The 23,465-nt window shown below is 42.5% G+C and overlaps 1 protein-coding gene across 1 annotated transcript in view; it reads left to right on the top strand.

Moving 5' to 3' along the window:
* Nucleotides 1–23,465, top strand: part of sema4f (sema domain, immunoglobulin domain (Ig), transmembrane domain (TM) and short cytoplasmic domain, (semaphorin) 4F) — a 251,129-nt gene that overhangs the window by 103,433 nt on the left and 124,231 nt on the right. Inside the window, exon 3 of the mRNA XM_072577811.1 lies at nt 6,478–6,537. Within this exon, the coding sequence (XP_072433912.1) occupies nt 6,478–6,537 (60 nt within the window). The remainder of the gene's footprint in view (nt 1–6,477; nt 6,538–23,465) is intronic.

The following is a 23,465-nucleotide window of genomic DNA, read 5'->3' as shown; positions in this document are numbered from 1 at the left end:
CTTTATTGTATGCAGCAGCCTTTTGTGCAGCACCTTATTGAATGCCTTCTGGAAATCCAGATGTATTTGTAGAATGTATTAATAGAATCCCTTAGTATTCTCCTGAACTCTGTCAAAGCTATGTCATGTCCCCTTTTTGCCCTCCTGACTTCCCTACTGTCTTTATACTCTTCCAGTGATTCACTTGATCCCTGCTGTCTATAACTGACATATGCTTCCTTCTTATTCTTGACCAGAACCTCCGTTTCTGTAATCATCCAGCATTCTCTGCATCTATCAGCCTTGTCCTTCACCCTAACATACTGTTGCTGGACTCTGGTTATTTCATTTTTGAAGACATCCCACTTTGCAGCCATCCCTTTACCTGTGAATATCTGGCCCCAGTCAACTTTTGAAAGTTCTTGCCTAATATCATCAAAATTAGCCTTCTTCAATTTAGAACTCCAACTTTTAGATCAGGTCTGTCTTTTTCCATCACTATTTTAAAACTAACAGAATTATGATCATTTGCCCCAAAGTGCTCCGCTGACACCTCTGCCTTGCCTTATTTCCCAAGATGAGGAGGTGCTGGTGTTAGACTGAGATGGACAAAGTTAAAACCAGGTTATAGTCCAACTGGTTTATTTGGCAATACTAGCTTTCGGAGCGCTGCTCCTTCGTCAGCTTCCTACCCATGTATTTGTCCAAATTCCTTTTAATTGTTGTTAATGTACCTGCCTCAACCTGACAAAGGAGCATGCTCCAAAAGCTAGTACTTCCCCATAAACTTGTTGGACTATAACCTGGTATTGTGTGATTCTTACTTCCCAAGAGTAGATCAAATTTTGCTGCTTCTCTAGTAGGTACATCCATATACTAAATGGAAAAATTTCTTGCAAACACTGAACAAATTCCTCTTCATCTGATCCCTTAACACCATGGCAGTCCCACTCACTTTGTTTGGAAAGTTGAAATCCCCTATTATTATTATTATTATTCTTACAGATAACTGAGATCTCTTTATAAATTTGTTTATCAATTTCCCATTGCCTAATGGAATGTCTACAGTACAATCCCAATAAGGTGATCATCCCTTTCTTATTCCTCATTTCCATCCAAATAACTTTATAATATGTCTAAATTTATTACATTAGAAGGATGTTATTTTCTTTACATTATGTTAAGTTCTAGTCTTTCTTCATTATTTTGGCACTGTGTCTGTTATAGAGTCATAGAGTCCCACAGCACGGAGTCAGGCCCTTTGGCCCAGATTGGTCCATGCCACCAAATGTCCTTCCACACTAACCACCTCTCCCTGCACTTGGCACGTACTTTTCTAATCCTTTCCTATCCACGTATTTGTCCAAATGCATTTTAAATGTTGTTAATGTACCCGCCTCAACCACTTCTGCAGGCAGTTTATTCCATATGCGTACCCACCCTCTGTGTAAAAACATTGCCTCTCAGGTTCCCTTTTATTCTTTTCCCTCTAACCTTAAACTGATGCCCTCTTGTCCTCAATTCCCCAATTCTGGGAAAATGTCTGAGTACATTCACCCTATCCGTGTTTGTCATGATCTTATTCACCTTGAAAAGATCCCACCTCAGTCTCCTACGCTGTAAAGAAAAACGACTTCGCTTGTCCAACCTTTCCCTATAACTCAGACCATTGAGTCCTGGCAACATTCTTGTAAATTTCATCTGCACTCTTTCCAGTTTAATAGCATCCCTCCTATAATAAGGTGACCAAAACTGAAAACAATACTCCAAGTGAGGCCTTACCAACATCCTGTATATCTGCAACGTAACCTTCCAACTTCTTTACACAACGTCCTGACTAATGAAGGCCAGTGTGCTAAATGCCTTCTTCACTGCCTTGTGTACCTGTGACTCCACTTTCACAGAGCTGTGAACTTGAACTCCAAGGTCCCTCTGTTCTACTACACTCCCTAAGGCCTCCCATTCACCACGAAACTTGATTTGACTTTCTAAAATGCTTATCTATACTATATCTATATATATATCTATATTAAATTCCATTTGCCATTTCTGGGCCCACTTCAAGGACCTGCTGCAATTTCTGAGAACCTTCCTCACTGTCCAGGAGACCATCTATTTTAGTGTGTCATCTGCAAACTTAGAACATTACAGCGCAATACAGGCCCTTCGGCCCCTCGATGTTGCGCCAACCTGTCATACTAATCTGAAGCCCATCTAACCTTGTCCCATGACAACTTAAACGTACTTGAAGTTGGCGAATCTACTACCGTTGCAGGCAAAGCATTCCATACCCTTACTCCTCTCTGAGTAAAGAAACTACCACTGACATCTGTCCTATATCTATCACCCCTCAATTTAAAGCTATGCCCCCTCGTGCTCACTGTCACCATACTTGGAAAAAGGCTCTCCCTGTCCACCCTATCTAACCCTCTGATTATCTTATACGTCTCTTAAGTCACCTCTCAACCTTCTTCTCTCTAACAAAAACAGCCTCAAGTCCCTCAGCCTTTCCTCGTAAGACCTTCCCTCCATACCAGGCAACACCCTAGTAAATTTCCTCTGCACCCTTTCCAAAGCTTCCACATCCTTCTTATAATGCGGTGACCAGAACGGTACTCCAAGTGCAGCCGCACCAGAGTTTTGTACAGCTGTAGCATAACCTCATGGTTCCGGAACTCGATCCCTCTATTAATAAAAGCTAAAATACTATCTGCCTTCTTTATAACTCTGTCAACCTGGGTGGCAACTTTCAAGGAGCATAAGAGGTACAGTTAGTAAGTTTGCAGATGACAGCAAAATTGGAGGTGTAGTGGACAGCAAAGAAGATTACCTCCGATTACAACAGGATCTGGACCAGATGGGCCAATGGGCTGAGAAGTGGCAGATGGAGTTTAATTCAGATAAATGCGAGGTGCTGCATTTTGGGAAAGCAAGTCTTAGCACAACTTATACACTTAATGGTAAGGTCCTAGGAAGTGTTGCTGAACAAAGAGACATTGGAGTGCTGGTTTATAGCTCCTTGAAAGTGGAGTCACAGGTAGATAGGATAGTGAAGAAGGCATTTGATATGCTTTCCTTTATTGGTCAGAGTATGGAGTACCGGAGTTGGGAGGTCATGTTGTGGCTGTACAGGACATTGGTTAGGCCACTGTTGGAATATTGCGTGCAATTCTGGTCTCCTTCCTATCGGAAAGATGTTGTGAAACTTGAAAGGGTTCAGAAAAGATTTACAAGGATGATGCCAGGGTTGGAGGATTTGAGCTACAAGGAGAGGCTGAACAGGCTGGGGCTGTTTTCCCTGGAGCGTCGGAGGCTGAGAGGGGACCTTATAGAGGTTTACAAAATTATGAGGAGCATAGATAGGATAAATAGGCAAAGTCTTTTCCCTGGGGTCAGGAAGTCCAGAACTAGAGGGCATAGGTTTAGGGTGAGAGGGGAAAGATATAAAAGAGACCTAAGAGGCAACTTTTTCATGCAGAGGGTGGTATGTATATGGAATGAGCTGCCAGAGGATGTGATGGAGGCTGGTACAATTGCAACATTTAAGAGGCAATTGGATGAGTATATGAATAGGAAGGGTTTGGAGGGATATGGGCTGGGTGCTAACAGGTGGGACTAGATTGGTTTGGGATATCTGGTCGGCATGGACAGGTTGGACCGAAGGGTCTGTTTCCATGCTGTATATCTCTATGACTCTATCTGTGTACCTGGACACCGAGATCGCTGCTGATCTACACTACCAAGGATCTTACCATTAGCCTAGTACTTTGCATTCCGGTTACTCTGACCAAAGTGAATCACCTCACACTTGTCCGCATTAAACTCCATTTGCCACCTCTCAGCCCAGCTCTGCAGCTTATCTATGTCCCTCTGTAACCTACAACATCCTTCGTCACTATCCACAACTCCATCGATCTTAATGTCGTCTGCAAATTTACTAACCCATGCTCCTACGCCGTCATCCAGATCGTTTATAAAAATGACGAAAAGCAGTGGACCCAACACCGACCCTTGCAGTACACCACGGGTAACTGGACTCCAGGCTGAACATTTCCCATCTACCACCACCCTCTATCTTCTTTCAGCAAGCCAATTACTGATCCAAACTGCTATATCTCCCACAATCCCATTCCTCTGCATTTTGTATAATAGCCTACTGTGGGGAACCTTATCGAACGCCTTGCTGAAATCCATATACACCACATCAACCGGTTTACACTCATCTACCTGTTTGGTCACCTTCTCAAAGAACTCAATAAGGTTTGTGAGGCACGACCTACCCTTCGCAAAACCGTGCTTACTATCCCTAATCAAATTATTATTTTCTAGATGACTATAAATCCTATCTCTTATAACCTTTTCCAACACTTTACCAACAACTGAAGTAAGGCTGACTGGTCTATAATTGTCCAGGATTGTCTCTACTCCCCTTCTTGAACAGGGGAACCACATTTGCTATCCTCCAGTCTTCTGGCACATTGTAGACAATGCTGATTTAAAGATCAATGCCAAAGGCTCAGCAATCTCCTCCCTGGCTTCCCAGAGTATCTTAGGATAAATCCCATCCGACCCAGGGCACTTATCTATTTTCAAATTCTGCAGGATTTCTAATGCCTCTTCATGTGAACCTCAATCACACCTAATCTAGTAGCCTGTATCTCAGTAATCTCCTCAACAACATTGTTGTTTTCTAGAGTGAATACTGTCGAAAAATATTCAACAAACCGTCGACAAACTTACTGATCATCTTGTGTATTCTTATCTGAATCATTGATATAGATAACAAAATGTACCGACCCTGCAGCACTCCACAAGTCACAGGCCTCCAGTTTGACAAGCAACCTTTCACTCTTACTCTCTGCTTCCTACCATTAAGCTGATTTTGTATCCAGTTTGCCAGCTCACCCTGGATTCCATGCAATCTAACCTTCCAGAGCAGCCTACCTTGTAGAGCCTTAGGGAAGGCCTAACTGAAATCCATACAGACTACATCTATCACCCTCCTCTCGTCAACCTTCCTAGTCACTTCATCTAAAAACTCCAACAAATTTGTGAGGCATGATCTCCCACATACAAAGTCATGCTGACTACTCCTAATCAAACTCTGTCTTTCCAAATGCATGTTATCTTATCCTTTAGAATCTTCTCAAGTAACTTACCTCCCACAGATGTTAAACTTGTGTACAGTTCCCAGGCTTTTCTTTGCAGCCCTTCTTGAGTAATGCCACAACATTCGCTATCCTCTCGTCTTCCAGAATCTCATCCATGTTTAATGATGATGCAAAAATATCAGCCAGGGCCCCTGCAATTTCTTCTCTAGCCTCTGGCTGTGATCTTGGATATATCTGGTCAGGACCAGGAGATTTATCCACCTTCATACATGTTAATACATCCAATACCTCCTCTACTGTGATATGGACTGTACCCAAGATATTTTCCTCTTGCAGATTCTACAGTGTCTACTCCTGTGCCCTCATCAATCCTTTTGGTAACTTCCTCAGAAAACTCAATCAAGTTTGTGAGACATGATTTTGTACAAAACTATGCTGACTACCCCTAATCAATTTCTGCCTCTCACCAAAGCAAGGGGCAAAATTCAAGCCCTTGCTTCCTATCCTGCAGCAAAAGTTACATTTTAAGAATGAGCTCAGCAAATATGCATTTTGTCGTTCAATTGTCTACTTTACTCAAATGTTGACTTTTAATGTGAGATGCCAGACCTTAGGCACTAATGCCTGTGGAATTGGACTTTAATAAAGAAGTTAAACCATTAGGAGAGGATACCACTGCATGGAAGGAGAGAAAATAAAGACTCTGGTTCTTGCATTTTTTGTTAAAATGTCATGATTTGGAGATGTCTGTGTTGGACTGGGGTGTACAAAGTTAAAAATCACACAACACCAGGTTATAGTCCAACAGGTTTAATTGGAAGCACTAGCTTTCGGAGTGCCACTCCTTCAATCAGGTGGACAATCAACTGATTGAAGGAGCGGCGCTCCGAAAGCGAGTGTGGACTATAACCTGGTGTTGTGTGATTTTTAACTTTGTTTAATTGTGTATTTGTAATACTATAGATGTTGGAGAATACGTTCACCATTGAAGCCTTGAAAGTCCATGGAACATCTGGGGTCAACTTAGACACTGAGTGTAAAAATAAAATTCCAGAGAGGGTGTGGATGGCCACCATTTTGAAATGTTATCAGCATGTGATGCAAAAAAATGGCGTACCTTTGCAGCATTGGCCGCAGTTATAAGTTGATAATCAATCAATCATGCATTTGTGTAATGAAAAATTAAATTGGAATACTAATAAAAGTATAATATGTCAAGGTTGAAAAGAGAGATTGACTTCTATGCCAAGTATGTGTGAAAATGAGTCAATTTTTAAAGATTGTATATGCAGCACTATCTGCTTTGGAGTTGGGAAAATGGGGTTGCTTGATATGCCAGGTTGACTATATGTAGTAATTGAAAGTTGCAAATGCATTTGTTTTTCAGATAAAGTGGAACGTTACAGAAACTGAGCATAAAGCCTGCACCGGAAAAGGCAAGGCAAAGGTCTGTCCTCAGAACTTTCAATTATTCTGTTCTTAACCGAAATAAAATCTGTGATACCAGTCACTCCTTGGCAGATTATCTTGTATCCAGTAAATGACCATATACTGTTATAAGTTGAATTTGATGTGCAAAGTCTCGTGCAGAGGGGAGGTGTCCAAGCTGTTTGTTTCAAATCACACTTTGGGAAGTTCTGATATTAAGCACAAAAATGTAAAAAATGGTGAAAAACAAAATGACTGGCAGGCTGTTATAAAAGCACAATTAGTTCATTGATTCAGGATCTAAGTTGATCTAGCTCATAAACATGTGCATGAATACTGGGTGAACTTAATGTCCTTCCCAAGGCAAGCTTAGAGTCAGAGAGAGCATTACATTAGCTAAGACAGTGGCAGATATGGGACCCTTGAGTCTGGGATGGGATATCAAACCTGACAAATTTGAGTTTTTCGAGGAAGTCTCAACCAGAGTGGCTAGAGGGAAATTAGTAGATGCATTGTACTTAGACTTTAGAAGGCTCTCAGCAAGGTAACTCATAAAAGGTTAAGTCATAAGAGGCCATGGTGTTCGAGGTAGCATATTGGCATGGAAAGAGAAGAGGCTCATGGGTGAGTGTAGTATTAGAACTCATTGACTATGAGATCCTTGATTGGTGTTGTTAACCAGGCCAGTCAGGGAGCCCTGGGGGCGATAGATGTAAACTGGAGATTCAAAATCTCTCACTTCAGGGGCTGACTTCGAGCTGACTGGCCACAACCAATGCATAGTGCGATTGCAAATAAAGTGTGACTTGGTGATGGGATGCTGACCTCTGTGCAGTTATTTCAGCAGGAAACAGTGAGGGTGGATAAGATGTTCTCTTTCAGGTTGGCATTCCACAGGGAGTCCCAGTGGAATTCCGTAGAGGTCAGAGCTGGGATTGCCACTGCTTACAATATATATTTATGACTTGGAGGAAGGACATGAATGTACTGTAACCAAATTTGTAGACAACAGGAAAATAGGTGGAAAGGACAACTTGCAAGAAGGGTACGAACAGCTTACAGAGAAATTGATATGTTAAATAAGTGGGCAAGAAGGAATGTAGGAAGAAACCTGGGAATTATAGACCTGTGACTCTGACTTTGGTAGTGGGTAAATTGTTTAAAGTGATCCTAAAAGAAGGGATTTTTATGCATTTGGAAAGCCAATGAAAGATTTGGGATAGTCAGCATGGTTGGTATTGTGTCTTTGAGGAAGTAATCAAGAAGATTGATGAGGACAGAGCAGTAGACATTGTTTGCTTGGACTTTAGTAAAGCCTTTGACTTGGTTCTACATGGTAAGTTAGTTAAGTTAGATCACGTGGGATTCAAGGTAAGCTTGCCAGTTGGATACTAAATTGGCTTAATGGCAGGACACTCAGTAATGGTGGAGAGTTGTTTTTCAGACTGGAGACCTGTCACCAGCCGTGTTGCACAGGGCTTGGTGCTGGGTCCACTTTTGTTTGTTATTTATATAAATGATTTAGATGAGAGTATAGAAGGCATTGTTAGTAAGTTTGCAGATGACACCGACATTGGCGATATGGTGGATAATGAAGAAGGTTATTTAATATTACAAAGAAATCTAGATCAATTGGGTCAGTGGACTGAGGAGTGGCAGATGCCGTTTAATTTGGATAAATGTGAGGTCTTGCATTTTGGTAAAACAAACAAGGGCAGTACTTATACAATTAGATTCTAGATTAGAGTGGTGCTGGAAAAGCACAGCAGGTCAGGCAGCAACCGAGGAGCAGGAAAATCGACGTTTTGGGCAAAAGTCCTTCATTTCCTGCTCCTCGGATGCTGCCTGACCTGCTGTGCTTTTCCAGCACCACTCTAATCTAGAATCTGATTTCCAGCATCTGTAGTCCTCACTTTTGCCTTATAGGAGTAGTGCCTTGGGTAGTGTGTAGAACAGAGAAACCGAGGGGTTCAGGTCCATTATTCTATGAAGTCTGTGTCATACATAGATAGGGTGGAGAAGAAGTGTTTAGCACGCTTGCCTTTATTGCTCAAATCCTTTGAGTATAGGAACTGGGACATTATTTGAGGTTTTACAAGACGTTGGTAAAGCCTCTTCTGGAGTACTGTGTTCACTTCCAGTCACCCTGTTCTAGGAAAGAGATGATGATGTTGGAGAGGGTTCAGTAGAGACTTGCCAGGAAAGGAGGATGTAAGTTATAAGGCAAGGCTGGATGGCTGGGACTTTTTTCCCTGCAGTGTCAGAGGTTGAGGGTTGACTTTACAGAGGTTTACAAAATTATGAGGTTGTGTGGTTCTGTGAAACATCAGACTCTGAATATAGGATTCTTAAGGGTCTTGACTGGGTAAATGACGAGTGAATGTATGGGATAGTCCAGGGATAGAGGGCATAGTCTCGGAATAAAGGGGAGCCAATTTAAGACTGTGTTGAGGAGGAAGTTCTTCTCTGAGGGTGTGGGTCTTTTGTACTCGTTGCCCCAGAGAGCTGTCAGACCAGAATCCTTTTGTGTATTTAAGACTGAGATAGATGTATTTTTGATCAGTAGTGGAATCGGGGGAGAAGGCAGAAAAGTAGATGTATGGGAAGTCACATCAATGTTGGGACAGTTTTAAGGAGCCAAACAGCCTACTCCTGTTTCTATTTCTTATGGTCTCACGGATGCCATTTATGGACCTCATCTTGCTGCTGTTGGTATTCAGCTTGCTTCAGGTCAACCCATGCCGTGGGAAACCTGGCTTAGCTGAGAGCCCAGATTTACATTATTTTTTTTTGAATAAGTGCAGAGAAAGGAAACATTATTTGATTGACAGCTCAAGCTATTTTTCTTTGATATCTTTTGTCATTTAGACAAGATAAAGCGGCATCATCAGTGTTTATGTTTTCTGTTATTGAGACTTGGGCGCTCTCATTGATTGCTGCTACAATGACTCTATAAAAGTTATTTATTGGAAAAAAACGTTTTGATTAAACTTTTCCATATGTTATTAATACTGTTAGGTTCACTGGTTTTCTGTAATGTTACTTAAACGTGGATAGGAATGGGCATGCAAGTGGCGGCACGAAAGATCAGAAGGGACATTTAGGATGTGTAGTGGGTCATGATTGGCATAAGTATAAATGTGGTCTGAGGGGAGGCAATGGCAGAGTGGCATTATTGGTGGACTGTTAATGCAGATTACCCCATTAGTGCTCTGGAGATCCAGTACAAACTCAGCCAGGCAGATGATGGAATTTGAATTCAATGAAAATCTGGAATTAAAAGTCTAATGATAATGAATCCATTGTTGATTGTTAGAAAAACCCATCTGGGTCACTGAAGGGCTAGTATCCTTTAAGGAGAGAGACTGCGGTCTTTACCTGGTCTGGCATACATGTGAGTGCAGACCTACAGCAATGTAGGTCTTTTAACTGGCTTCTGGGCAACTCGGGATGGGCAATAAATGCTGGCCTGGTCAGTGATACTTCAAGCGAAGGGAGTGGGCGAGGTGTGGGGTTTGTGGGCTGGAGGACCTAATATTTAACAGAACCATCAGGATAAGGTATGTGAGACACGTCTTTTTACTAACCTGCATCAGCATTTGGCATGTCCTGCTACTACCTTCAGTTTATTTCCCTTGCCACCACCAGGACATGATTGGACTGTTTGGAACTCTTCATCTGTTGAGCTTGTGCTGAGGGAGCATGGCTAATCCACCCAGCCTGCATATCTCTGGACACTATGCACAATTTAGCATGGCCAATTCACCTAACCTGCACATCTTTGGATTGTGGGAGGAAGCCGGAGCACCCAGAGGAAACCCTCGCACACACTGTGAGAATGTGCGAACTCTACACAGACAGTAACCAGAGAGTGGAATTGAACATGGGTCCCTGGCACTGTGACTCAGCAGCGCTAACCACTGAGCCATCGTGCCACCCCTACTCTCTCAGGAGACAGAGGCGACTGGTGGTGGCTTAAACTGAGGGTCACCATGCCTAATGTGAGGGGAGAGTTTGAGAAGAAGTGCCCATCTTGGTGATTTCAGCTGTAGCAGACTTGAATCCATGCTATTGGTATTACTCTGCATTGCAAACCAGCTGCCCGTCAAACTGAGCTAACTGATCCCCTGACACACCGAAATTATGCAGAGTGTGTTTATTTTTTATTGAGGTTACTTCAGTGTGGATGTTTGTAAAGAAACATAGAACAGCCATAAGGATCAGATGGACCTGTGGTGCAGAACCAATATGTGTGAAATTAGTTGACATGGATCAGGTTGGAAATGGAGGCATTGACGGCTTGGTCTGTGTTGTTGTGTCGAGAAAAAGCAATCCAGTCCTGGTTTCCTGCTGTTGATCATTTTCTAGTGACTCTGCTGCAAAAGTCTGTTTGTGTGAATATTGGATAGTGTCAGGATTGGGCTGCATATGATTTCCTGTCTTAGAAAGAAACAACAAAAAAACACCGTGATGCTGATCTGGTGTTCCCAGTGGAAAACAAGGGGTTCATTATGAGAACACAGCTTGTAATTTTCCATCTAGTAAAATGAATGGATGGACTCCTGGGATATGTTGTTAGGTCATATTTTCCTCTGCTCCTGTTGTAGTATAAATCCACACTACATTAATAATTGAGGAACTTTTATTGTTGGATGTATGAAATTATATGTCCACATGACATATGAACAAATATCAAGAGGCATCCTAGATTCTTCCAAGTTGAACTTGGCTGTGAGTTATATGGTTATATTTGCTAGTAGGGCCAATTTAGTTCAGTAGCTGGATGGTTAGGGTGTGAAGTTATATGGGAACAGAAGTAGACCATTCAGTCCCTCTAGCCTGCTCCACTGGTCAATAAATTCATTGCTGATCTGTTTGTGTTTTGAATTTCATATTCACATCTACCCTCAAGATCCGTTGATTCCCTTGCCTAACATAAATCCACCTTTTAAAATAGTCAATGACCCTGCTGTACTGCTTTCTAAGTCAGAGTTCTAAAATTGCACAAGTCCCTGTGAGGTTAAAGAAAGCTTCTCCTTATTTCTGTTCTGGAAGAGTGGCCGCTAATTTTACAACAGTTCCCCCTAGTTCTGGACTTGCCAAAGAGGGAATGTCCTTTTCGCATCCATCTTGTCGAGATTATTCAGGAACTTAGGAACATAGGAAGAATATTGCAACAGGAGTAGTTCATTCATTGAGATCATGGCTAATCTGTGGCCTAACTCCATATGCCTGTCTTTGGCCCCTTTACCTTAATATTTTTGCTTATCATAAATTTTAAATTTGACATTTTTTTTAATGATCCAATGCTGTTGCTGGAAGAGAGTTCCAAACATCTACCACATCTACCCAATTGAAGCTTGTCAACAATCACTGTTCTAATCTCCAGTAAAAACAATGCTGCCTGTTCCACCTATCTCATAAGGCAATTCATTTATTCCAGTTATTAATCTAGTAACCCACCGCTTCACATCGTCCAGCACATTAATATCTTTCCTTAAAGAGGTCGAAACTACACAGTATTCGAATGTGGTTTCACCAATGTCCTGTATAACTAAAGCATAACATCCTTACTTTTATATTCAATTCCTGTCTTTATTCTAATAAATGACACCATCCTATTCACCAGCTTGATTGTATGTATTAGCTGCATATTCCCTTTGTGTGACTCACGTACGAGGACACCAAAATCTCTCTGAACTTCAGATGTCTTCAATTATTTTCTGGTTGAGTAATACTCTGCTTTTCATTTATCCTGTCAAACTGAACAACATCACATTTTCTGAGGTTGTACTCAATCAGCCAGATTTTTGTCTACTCGCTCTACCTGGGAGAAAGTGAGGACTGCAGATGCTGGAGACCAGAGTTGAAAAATGTGGTGCTGGAAAAACGCAGCAGGCCAGGCAGCATCCGAGGAGCAGGAAAATCGACGTTTCGGGAATAAAGGGCTTATGCCTGAAACATCAATTCTCCTGCTCCTCGGATGCTGCCTGGCCTGCTGTGTTTTTCCAGCACCACATTTTTCAACTCTACTCGCTCTACCTATCTATATCAGTCTAGAAACTCCTTATGCCTTCTTCACAACATAATTTCCTATCTTTGTGTCATCTGCAAGTTCAGCTACTGTGCCTTCGGTCCCCTCATCTAAGTTATTCATATAAATTCTAAAACACTGGGGGCCCAGCACATATCTTTGTGGTATACTGCACTTCAATTCATATCAATCAGACTGCCTACCTTTTTTAATTTGCTGACAGGATGCGAGAGTCACTGTCTGGACTAGCGTTTTTGCCAGACCTTTGTTGCCCTTAAGAAGCTGCTTTCGTGAATGGTTGCAATCCACGTGCTGTAGCTAGATCCACAATGCTGTTAGGGAAGGAGTTCCAGGAATTTGACCTGGCAATACTGGCACAGTGGTTTGTTGCCAAGTCAAGCCAGTGAGTGGCCTGGAGGGAACTTTGAAGGTGGTGGTGGTGGTGTTCCATTGTATCTGATGGTAGTTTTAGATGGAGTGCTCATGGATTTGGAAAGTGCTATATAAGAAGCCTTTTGAAGTGATTTTTGCAGTGCATTTTTAAGATGTCCACTCCTGCTACTGAGCATGAGTGGTGGAGGGAATAAATGTTTGTGGATGTGGTGACAATGAAGTGGCCTTGGTAGCATCCAGCTTCTTGAGTGTTTTTTGAGCTACACTTATTCAGACAAGTGGGAATATTCCTTTACACTTCTGACTTGTGTCTTAAAATGGTGGACAACCTCTGGGGAGTCGGGAGGTGAGTTAGCTGCTGCAGAATTCCGAGCCTCTGACCTACTATTGTAGCTACTATATTTATGTAGCTAGCACAGTTGAATTTCTGATCACTGGTAACCCCAAGATGTTGATAATGGGGGATTCAGTGAATGGTAACACCATTGGCTTTCATTTGTAATGGCATTGTGGGCTTACTTAACAGTATATTGACCACAGTGGTTCAAGAAGGCAGCTTTTCACCACCACCTCGAGGGCAACTGGGGATGGATAATAAACAGCTCCCTATTCAGTGACAGCCAGATCCAGTAAATGAATAAAAATATAAATTGGCCAGCTTTTTATTCCAAATTTTACTGAATTCAAATTTCACCATCTCCAGTGGTGAGTTTCAAACCCATGTCCCCAGAACATTGACCTGATGTTCTGCATTGCTGACCCATGTGTGTATATCACTGTGATACTGCCTCCCCCAGTTCTGGTCCTTTATCATGAACACCCATTTTTGTTTCCTTCTTGTATATTTCATCCTACATTGTGACTACTGTCAAGGACTTGTAGACCATAAGACATAGGAGCAGAAATTAGGCCATTCGGCCCATTGAGTCTCTTCTGCCATTCAGTCATGGCTGATAGGTTTCTCAGTCCCATTTTCCCACTTTATCCCACTAACCTTTGATCCCCTTGGCAATCAAAAACTTATCTATATCTCTTTTAAATACACTCCATGACCTGGCCTCCACAGCCTTCCGTGGCAATGAATTCCACAGATGCACTACTCTCTGGCTAAAGACGTTTCTCCTTATCTCTGTTCTAAAAGGTCTTCCCTTTACTCTGAGGCTGTGTTTCAGGTCCTCGTCTCTCCTGCCAATAACTATCTCACATATAAAATTTAATGATCCAATGCTATTGCAAACACCTACCACCCAAACATCTATTACATCTACCCTCTTCACTCTTGTCACCCCTCATTGTCCATCTTCCCAAACATCTTCCCAACACCTTGTCTGTCCAGGTCATTCAGTGTTCTGTAAGTTTCTATCAGATCCCTTCACCCCCCCCCCCCCTCCCCCCCCCCCCCCCCCCCAATTCTTCTAAACACCATTGAGTATCATCCCAGAGTCCTCAAGCATTCCTCATATGTTAAGCTTTTCATTCCTGAGATCATTGTCATGAACCTTCTCCGGATCCGCTCCAGGGCCAGTACGTACATCCTGAGGTATGTGGTACAAAATTGCTCACAATACTCTAAATGTGGTCTGACCAGAACTTTGTAAAACCTCCGAAGTACATCCTTGCTTTTATATTCTAGTCCTCTCGAGAAGAATGATGTTGTATTTGCCTTCCTAACTACCGACTCCTGGACTAGGACTCCCAAGTCTCTTCGCATTTCGCATTTCTGAATTTTCTCCCCATTTAGAAGTTGGTCCATGCCTCCTCTTCCTACCAAAGTGCAGGACCTCACATTTTCCCATGTTGCATTTCAAGCCACTTCTTTGCCCACTCTTGTCAAAGTCTTTCTGCAGCGTCCCCACCTCTTCGCTACGACCTGCCCACTAGCGCCAACAAATTCAAGAGAGAATATGTATTCCATTTTGCCAGTAATAATAGATTAATACTGTATTTTTTGGACCTCTGAGGCCCCATAATAGACTGTAAACTTTTTCCAGTTTTGTACATATGCATAGTTACTGTTTTAGGAAATAAACTCATGACTACACTGGAATCTGGTAGTGCATAATGTTATCAATTGAAACTAAGTATAGATGGAATGATTGTTGAACAATCTGGTGACAGAAGCCTCGGTGTATCAATTCGATTTCACGGTCAGTCTCGATACAGTGTTAAATGTTCTATTTACCCTATAATGTCCTGCTGATAATTCTTTTGATGAGATTAGTGAGGGAGTATACTGCCACTTCTTAACAAGTACTCCTTTGTAGATGTTAGGAAAAGAGAATAATGGATACATTACCCTGCTGTCTGTTTTAATAGTCTGATTATTCTCTGAAGAGGCCACATATTTACCACATAAGTACTACAAAATGAGAGAATAAATACGCATATTTGAAATGTTTTCTGTTTGAGTAAAAAGGAAAAGTTAAAGTGGAGCTTTACTTTGTTACTAAGTCATCCCTTTAACAGATTTAAAGCAAGATAAATATTCTACTTTTGGAGTATAGCTTTTCAGTGCTAATGTTCAGAGGGAGTTGGTTCTACTCGTGCAAGTTATTTAGAAAATTAGCATGTAGTTGCCATGGGCAATTCGGATAGTGCAAGGCTTTTTGACCTTTATTGTAAGGGGATTAGAGTACAAGAAAAAGAAATCTTGTTACAATTGTACAGGGTTTTTGTGAGACCACATCTAGAATACAATGTGCAGTTTTGCATTCCATATTTAAGAAAACTTCACCTGTTGAAGGACCAGTTTCTGAGGGCTTGTGATTTCAAATAAATCTGTTGGACTATAACCTAGTGTAGTGTGACTTCTGGCCAAAACTAAGAAAAGATATACTTGGTGGCCCCTTTTTTTCAAGGGATTTGGAGTATGAGAGTCTGGAACTATTACAGCATGTGTGGACAGGGGATGGGGTGGGGAGTAAAAGGGGGGGTGGGGTTGGTGGTGGTGGTGGTGCAGAGTCCTTGTGTATATTTAAGGCTGAGATACATTAGATCAGCCATGATTCATTGAATATTCGAACCGGATTCAGGGGCTGAATAACCTCTTCCTATTCCTATTTCTTATGGTTTTATGGAGTCACTAAACTGGACCCCGAAATGAAAATGGTATCCTATGATGAGAGGCTGAGGAGATGGACTCCATGTTCACTGGACTTTAGAAGTAGAAATATATAAGGTTCTGAAGAGTTGTGGCCATGTCAATTGTTTTCATTAGCCAAGGAATCTAAAATGTGGAGCAAGGGCTCAGGATAAGGAGCTTGAAATAAGGAGGAATTTATAAAACTCAAAGTATTGTGAATCGCTCAAATTCCCTTTCCCATTAAGTTGTAGAGTCTCCATTGTTAAATACATTCAAGATTGGGACAGTCAGACTGTTTTTGCCTCTCAGGAAATCAAGGAATATGGAGACTGGGAAGGAAAGTGAACTTGAGGCCCACAAAGTTAAAAATCACACAACACCAGGTTATAGTCCAACAGGTTGTCCAACAGGTTTTATACTCCACAACCACCTGATGAAGGAGCAGCGCTCCGAAAGCTGATGCTTCCAGATAAACCTGTTGGACTATAACCTGGTGTTGTGTGATATTTACACCCCAGTCCAACACCGGCATCACCAAATCCTGAGGCCCACAGTCAGCCATAGTGTATTGAATGGCAGAACAGGCTCAATGGACCATGTAAAAACAATGACTGCAGATGCTGAAAACCAAATACTGGATTAGTGGTGCTGGAAGAGCACAGCAGTTCAGGCAGCATCCAACAAGCAGCGAAATCGACGTTTCGGGCAAAAGCCCTTCATCAGGAATAAAGGCAGTGAGCCTGAAGGCATGTGATCTGTTCTGCTCCTATTTCTGTGTTCGTGAAAACAGAAAACAATTACCCTGTGGACAGCAGGTCATACAGCCTCTGTGAGAGAAAAGCTGCATTAATGTTTCAAGTTGATGACCTTAAGAACTGAACTGATTTTGAAAGACTAAAGCTATTGCGTCTTTACACCTCCAGTCAGGTCTGCTGAGTACTTTTTGCATTGCTATTCTTGCTGCCCATTTAGGGGCTCAGTTAAAGAACAACTAACAGAATACTACTAGATGCACCTAACACTCCAACTCTGCTCCATACCCATCTGTACTACTTATTATTATAGAACATAGAAAAGTACAGCACAGAACAGGCCCTTTGGCCCATGAGGTTGTGCTGAGGTTTAATCCTAATGTAAAATATAATAACTTAACCTACGCACCCCTCAACTCAACTTATTCTGCTGTAATGTTACATGGGGTCTACACAATTTGTTAAAGCTTCAAATAGCATAGCTGGTTTACAGAGTCATAGAGCATGGTCCAACCTGTCCATGCTGACCAGGGTTCCCAAACTAAACTAGTGCCATTGCCTGCATTTGGGCCATATCCCCCTGAATGTCTTTTAAATGTTGTAACTGTATCTGTATCTGTATCTACCACTTCCTCTGGCAGTTTATTCCACTGATATTGCCCATCCTGAACTGCCCAGTTAGGAGTGAACAACATTGCTGTGGGTCTGGAGTCACACGTAGTCCAGACGTAGTCCAGTAAGGAGCTTTTCCCAACAATGGATTCATGATAATCATTAGATTCTTAATTCCAGATTTTGATTGAATTCAAATTCAACCATCTGGCCATGGCAGGATTCAAACCCAGGTCCCCCGAACGTTACCTGGGTCCTTGGATTAATAGGCCAGTGATTATAACACAAGGCCATCACCTCCCCTAGCAGATGAATGACATACAGCCCATTAAGCTTATTGCGTATGACCCATTAAACATGAAATTTACAACCTGCGCTTGTCTACAAACCTGAAAGCACAGTTTTGCTTTTTCTCTATTCACTTGTGGATCGTGGGTGTCACTGGCTGGGCCACCAGTTATTTGGTGTTCCAGGTCGCCCTTGAGAAGGTGGTGATAAGGTGCCTTTTTGAACCGCTGTGGTCCATGTGCTGTAGTTTGCCTCGCAATACCTGAAGAAAAGGAATTCCAGGATTTTGACCAAGTGACAGTGAAGGAACAACAATATATTTACAAGTCAGGATGAAGAGTGGCTTGGAGGGAACTAGCAGATGGTGGTGATGCCATATTTCTGATACTCTTTTCCTTCTAGATGGAAGTTATTGTGGGTTTGGAAGATATTGTCTGAGGATCTTTGGTGAATTTCTGCAGTGTATCTTGTTGATGATACACACTACAGCTACTGAGCATCAGTGGTGGAGGGTGGAGTGATTGTGAATATGGTGCCAATCAAGTAGGCTGGTGATAAGTTTTTTTAATGTTCTTGGAGCTACACCCATCTAGGCTTGTGGAATATTCCACCACATTCCTGGCTTGTACCTTGTAGATCATGGACAGGCTTTAGGGAGTTAGGATGTGAGTTACTTGCTGCGGTGTTCCTAGCCTCTTGTAGCCATTGCAGCCTTGAGGGTAAGGACTGTCACTCTCACCTCACCTCTGGAATTCAGCTCTTTTGTCCATATTTGAACCAAAGCTTTGGTGAGATCAGGAGCTGAGTGGCCCTGGCAGAACCCAATCTGGGTGTCACTGGGCAGGTAATTGCTGAGTGCTTGATGTTTACTAGCACTGTTAATGACTCCTCCCATTACTTTACTAATGATTGGGAATAGACTGCTGGGGTGGGAGATGGCCTTGTTGGATTTGCCCTGTTTTTCATGTACAGGTCAAACCGTTGCAAATTTCCACATAGTTGTGTAGATGCCAGCATTGTTTGGCTAGAGTGACATATTCTAGAGCACAAGCTTTCAATACTGTTGTCAGTGCCTTCAAACCTTTCTTCATGTGCAAGGTGGTGAATATGGGAACTAGCTGAGCCATATAAGCATCTCAGGTGGAGGATGTAAGGATAAATAAATATTGGGTCAACAAGGTATGTTAAACAATATGCTACATAAAGTGGGTTATTCATTTGGTGTTTTTTGAGTATTGTATAAATGAAATAAACTTCTTCGATTAGAAGATGGAATTCCCAGAGATCTTCATTGAAAATGTTACATCTCACTGGAAATCAAGCTCCACTATTAATAGTAATCATAAAAGTTTGACTTTAAACGTATGTAGAATTCCACAATTTACATCTATTTTTGACCCAGGTTGATGGAAGGTTGCGGTATTTAATAAGAATGGCTACTTACTAGAAATAAATAGACTCCACTTACTTTTACACGATTACAGTCATAGAGTCCTACAGCATGGAGACAGGTCCTTTGGCTCAAGCTGTCGACCAAAATGTCCACCCACCCTAATGCCATTTTCCTGCACTTGGTCCATATCCGTCTAATCCTTTCCTATCCACATATTTGTCCAAATGCCTTTTAAATGTTGTTAATGTACTCCCCTCAACTACTCATTCCATATGCATACCACCCTCTGCGATAAAAACTTGCCCCTTAGGTTCCCTTTTATTCTTTCCCCCTTAACCTTAAACTGATGCCCTCTAGTCCTCGATTCCCCAACCCTGGGGAAAAAGACTGAGTGCATTCACCCTATCCATGCCTCTCATGACCTTATACACTTCTATAACATCCCCCCTCTGTCTCCCATGCTCTAAAGAAAAAGGTCCTGGCTTGTCCAACCTCTCCCTATAACTCAGACCATTGACTCCTCGTAACAGCCTTGTAAATTTCTTCTGTACCCTTTCCAGTTTAATAACATCCTTCCAATAGCAAGGTGACCAAAACTGAACACAATAATCCAAGTGCAGCCTCACCAACGTCGTGTACAACTGCAACATCTATGCTCAGTGCCCTGACTGATGAAGGCTGGTGTGCCAAAAGCCCATTTCACTGCCCTGTCTACCTGTGACTCCACTTTCAGAGAACCGTGCACCTGAACTCCCAAGGTGCCTCTGTTCCACTACACTCCTCAAGGCCCTACATTCACCATGAAACTTGATTTGACTTTCCAAAGTGCAAGGCCTCACACATCTATATTAAACTCCATCTGCCATTTCTCAGCCCACTTCCCCAGCTGATCAAGGTCGTGCTGCAATTTCTGACAACCTTCCTTACTGTCCACGATACTGCCTATTTCAGTGTCATCTCTAAACTTACTAACCTTGCCTTGAACATTCTCATCCAAATCATTGGTATGGATAACAAACAGCAATGGGCCCAGCACTGACCCCTGAGGCACTCCACTAGTCACAGACCTCCAGTCTGACAAGTATCCTTCCACTATTACAGTCTGCTTCCTGCCATCAAGCCAATTATGTATCCAGTTTGCCAGCTCGCTCTATATTCCATGCAGTCTGACCTTCCAGAGCAGCCTACCATGTGGAATCTTATGAAAGGCCTTGCTGAAATCCATATAGACTATATGTACTGCCCTACTCTTGTCAACCTCCCTGGTCACTTCATCAAAGAACTGGAACAAATTTGTGAGGCATGATCTCCCATGCATAAAGCCATGCTGACTACTCCGAATGAAACCCTGTCTTTCCAAATGTATTATATCCTATCTCTCAGAATGTTCTCAAGTAACTTCCCCACCACAGATGTTAAGTTTACTAGTCTGTAGTTCCCAGGCTTTTCTTTACAGTCCTCCTTGAATAAGGCACAACATTTACTACCCTCCAGTTTTTTGGGACTTCACCCATGGCTAATGATGACGCAAAAATATCAGCCAGGGTCCCCGCAATTTCTTTCTCTCCTCTTGCAATGTTCTTGGATACATCTGGTCAGGACCAGGAAACTTATCCACCTTCATACATTCTAATACTTCCAGTACTACCTCTACAGTGATATGGACTGTCCCCAAGATATCTCCACTAACTTCCCCAAGTTCCCAAGTCGTCTTGTCTTTCTCTATGGTAAACATAGGGGAGAAATATATCTAGTTATTCTTTTTCCTTTAATATATTAAAGAACTTCTTTGGATTCACCCTAATCTTGCCAGCCCAGACAGTGAGGAAGGTAATCTTGTGTCCCCTTTTCGCCCTCCTGATTTCCTCCTTCAGTAAACTCCTGTATCCCCTATATACCTCCAGGGGTTCTCTTTAATCCCTGCTGCCTGTACCTGAGCCATGCCTCCTTTTTTTTTTCTGGTCAAAGCCTCAATATCTCTTTGTCATCCAGGGTTCCATATTCCTGCTAACCTTGCCTTTCACCTTCACAGGAACATAGCGACCTTGAAGTCTAGCTTTCTCACTTTTAAAAGCCTCCCACTTGCTGAAGTTCCCTTTGCCTGCAAACAAACTCCTCTTATCAATCCTTGCAAGTTCCTAATTCCATCAAAATTCCCCTTGCCCCAGTTTAGAACTTGAACCTGTGAACCAGTTTTGTCCCTCTCCCATTATTATTTAGAAATTCATAGAACTATAGTCACTGCTCCACCACTTTACCTCCATCATCTGTCCTGCCCTATTTCCCAAGAATAGATCGGGATTTGCCCATTCCTGAGTAGGATCCTCTGTATATTGCTTGAGGAAACTTTGCTGGATGCACTTAATAAATTCCACCCCATCTAAGCTCTTAACACCATGGCAGTCCCAGTCTATGTGAGGAAAATTAAAATCCCCTTACTATGACAGCCCTATTGCTCCTGCAAGTCTCCCTAATCTCCCTGTATATTTGTTCCTCTAATTGCTGTTGACTGTTTGGGGGCTATAGTACAACCACGATAATGTCACCATCTCCTTCTTATTTTTTAGCTCTACTCACAAAGCCTCATTAGATGATTCTTCAATTATTTCACTTCTGATTACAGTTGTGATACTCACCCTAATCAAAAATGCAACTCCCCCTCCCTTCAGTAAGAACTGTCTGCATATAACTCTACCAGTTAGATCTCTAGGCACCTTATAAATTCCCATTCTACACCTGCATACAAAACAAATGGGTGTAAAGAGCAGAGTGAAAGACTAGACAGCTGTTCAGTGGTTTCTACCATCAGAGAATCCCTATTGTGTGGAAGGAGGCCATTCGGCCCATCGAGTTCACACCGGCCCTCCAAAGAGCATCCCATCCAGACCCACCTCTCACCTACCCTGTCCCTTTAACCCTGCATTTCCCTTGGCTGATCCACCTAACCTGCCCATGCTTTGGACTGTGGGAGGAAACTGGAGCACCTGGAGGAAATACATACAGACCTGTCTGCAGGGTTTGCTGAGATGCCCCTTTTGCTAATCAAAACGTTGATCTGCGTATCTTAGTGCATGCTTCATAGAAGGTTAGTAAGCAGGAAAGCTAATAGAATTTTATGTTTTATTTTGAGGGGAATGTAATGCAAGAGTGCATTTATTATTTTTAGATTAGATTAGATTGATTAGATTACTTACAGTGTGGAAACAGGCCCTTCGGCCCAACAAGTCCACACCGCCCCGCCGAAGCGTAACCCACCCATACCCCTACATCTACATCTACCCCTTACCTAACACTACGGGCAATTTAGCATGGCCAATTCACCTGACCGGCACATCTTTGGACTGTGGGAGGAAACCGGAGCACCCGGAGGAAACCCACGCAGACACGGGGAGAACGTGCAAACTCCACACAGTCAGTCGCCCGAGGCGGGAATTGAACCCGGGTCTCTGGTGCTGTGAGGCAGCAGTGCTAACCACTGTGCCACCGTGCATTTTGTTTCAGTTATATAAAGCATTGTTTGACACCTCATCCCGACCTGTTTACAGTACAGATTGAAGGCGTAATTTGCTCCTATATCTTATCACTATACTTGGTGAAGGATTTTATTCTCTTGGAAGCAGTTCAGGAAAAGCTTACTCAACTAATACCTGAATGAGTGGATTGCCTTATGAGGAAAGGCTATACAGACTAGGTTTGAGTCCACTGGAATTTAGAACAGTCAGATGACTTAATGAAACAAGTGAGATCCTGAGAGGACATGACCAGGTGGATGTGGAAAGGGTGTTTCCTCTTGCAGGAGAATCTACAAACAGGCGGATATAGTTTAAAAACAAGGGAATGATCTTCACGGTTTAATGTATTACTGCATCGTCTGGGTAATGAGAACCATTGAATCCCATTTGCCTGTCTGCTCCTGGTGCTGTTCGTGTGCATTCAGATACAGTTCCTGGTTGGTGACACCACAGTGTCATCTCCTGCCTGGGACTCTGCAGGTGTCTGGTCTGTGGCAGTCCTCCGACTGCCAGCAGTCTGAGCTGGTTCTTCCAACTGTGGAGTTCTCGCAGTGAGGTGCTCGCCAGATATTGAAGCCTGTGATCTGCTTACCAGTATTTATATCCTTTTGCACCCAGATGTTTCTTGGATATCACTTAGTGGCTTGCCGAACCTGCAAGATAAGCGGGAGGGAAGGTGTCATGACCAACGTTTGCAATGACTGGGAGTGGCAGTAGCATACAATGTGGCACTGACTCATTTGGCAGAACATCAGTGTCTCGGTCTCCCTGCAGGAATGGTGACCTAGGACTAGGCTAGAAGGGTCTGGTGACACAGCCTTCTCTGGTATCTTCCATAAGCAAAACTCCTTTTATAAACCCATTCTATCCTGCAGGTATCT

This window comes from Chiloscyllium punctatum, chromosome 1 (genome assembly GCF_047496795.1).
Source record: "Chiloscyllium punctatum isolate Juve2018m chromosome 1, sChiPun1.3, whole genome shotgun sequence".
Lineage (NCBI taxonomy): Eukaryota > Metazoa > Chordata > Chondrichthyes > Orectolobiformes > Hemiscylliidae > Chiloscyllium > Chiloscyllium punctatum.
Note: the sequence above shows the minus strand (reverse complement) of the source record. Positions and strands in the feature narration are given on the sequence as shown.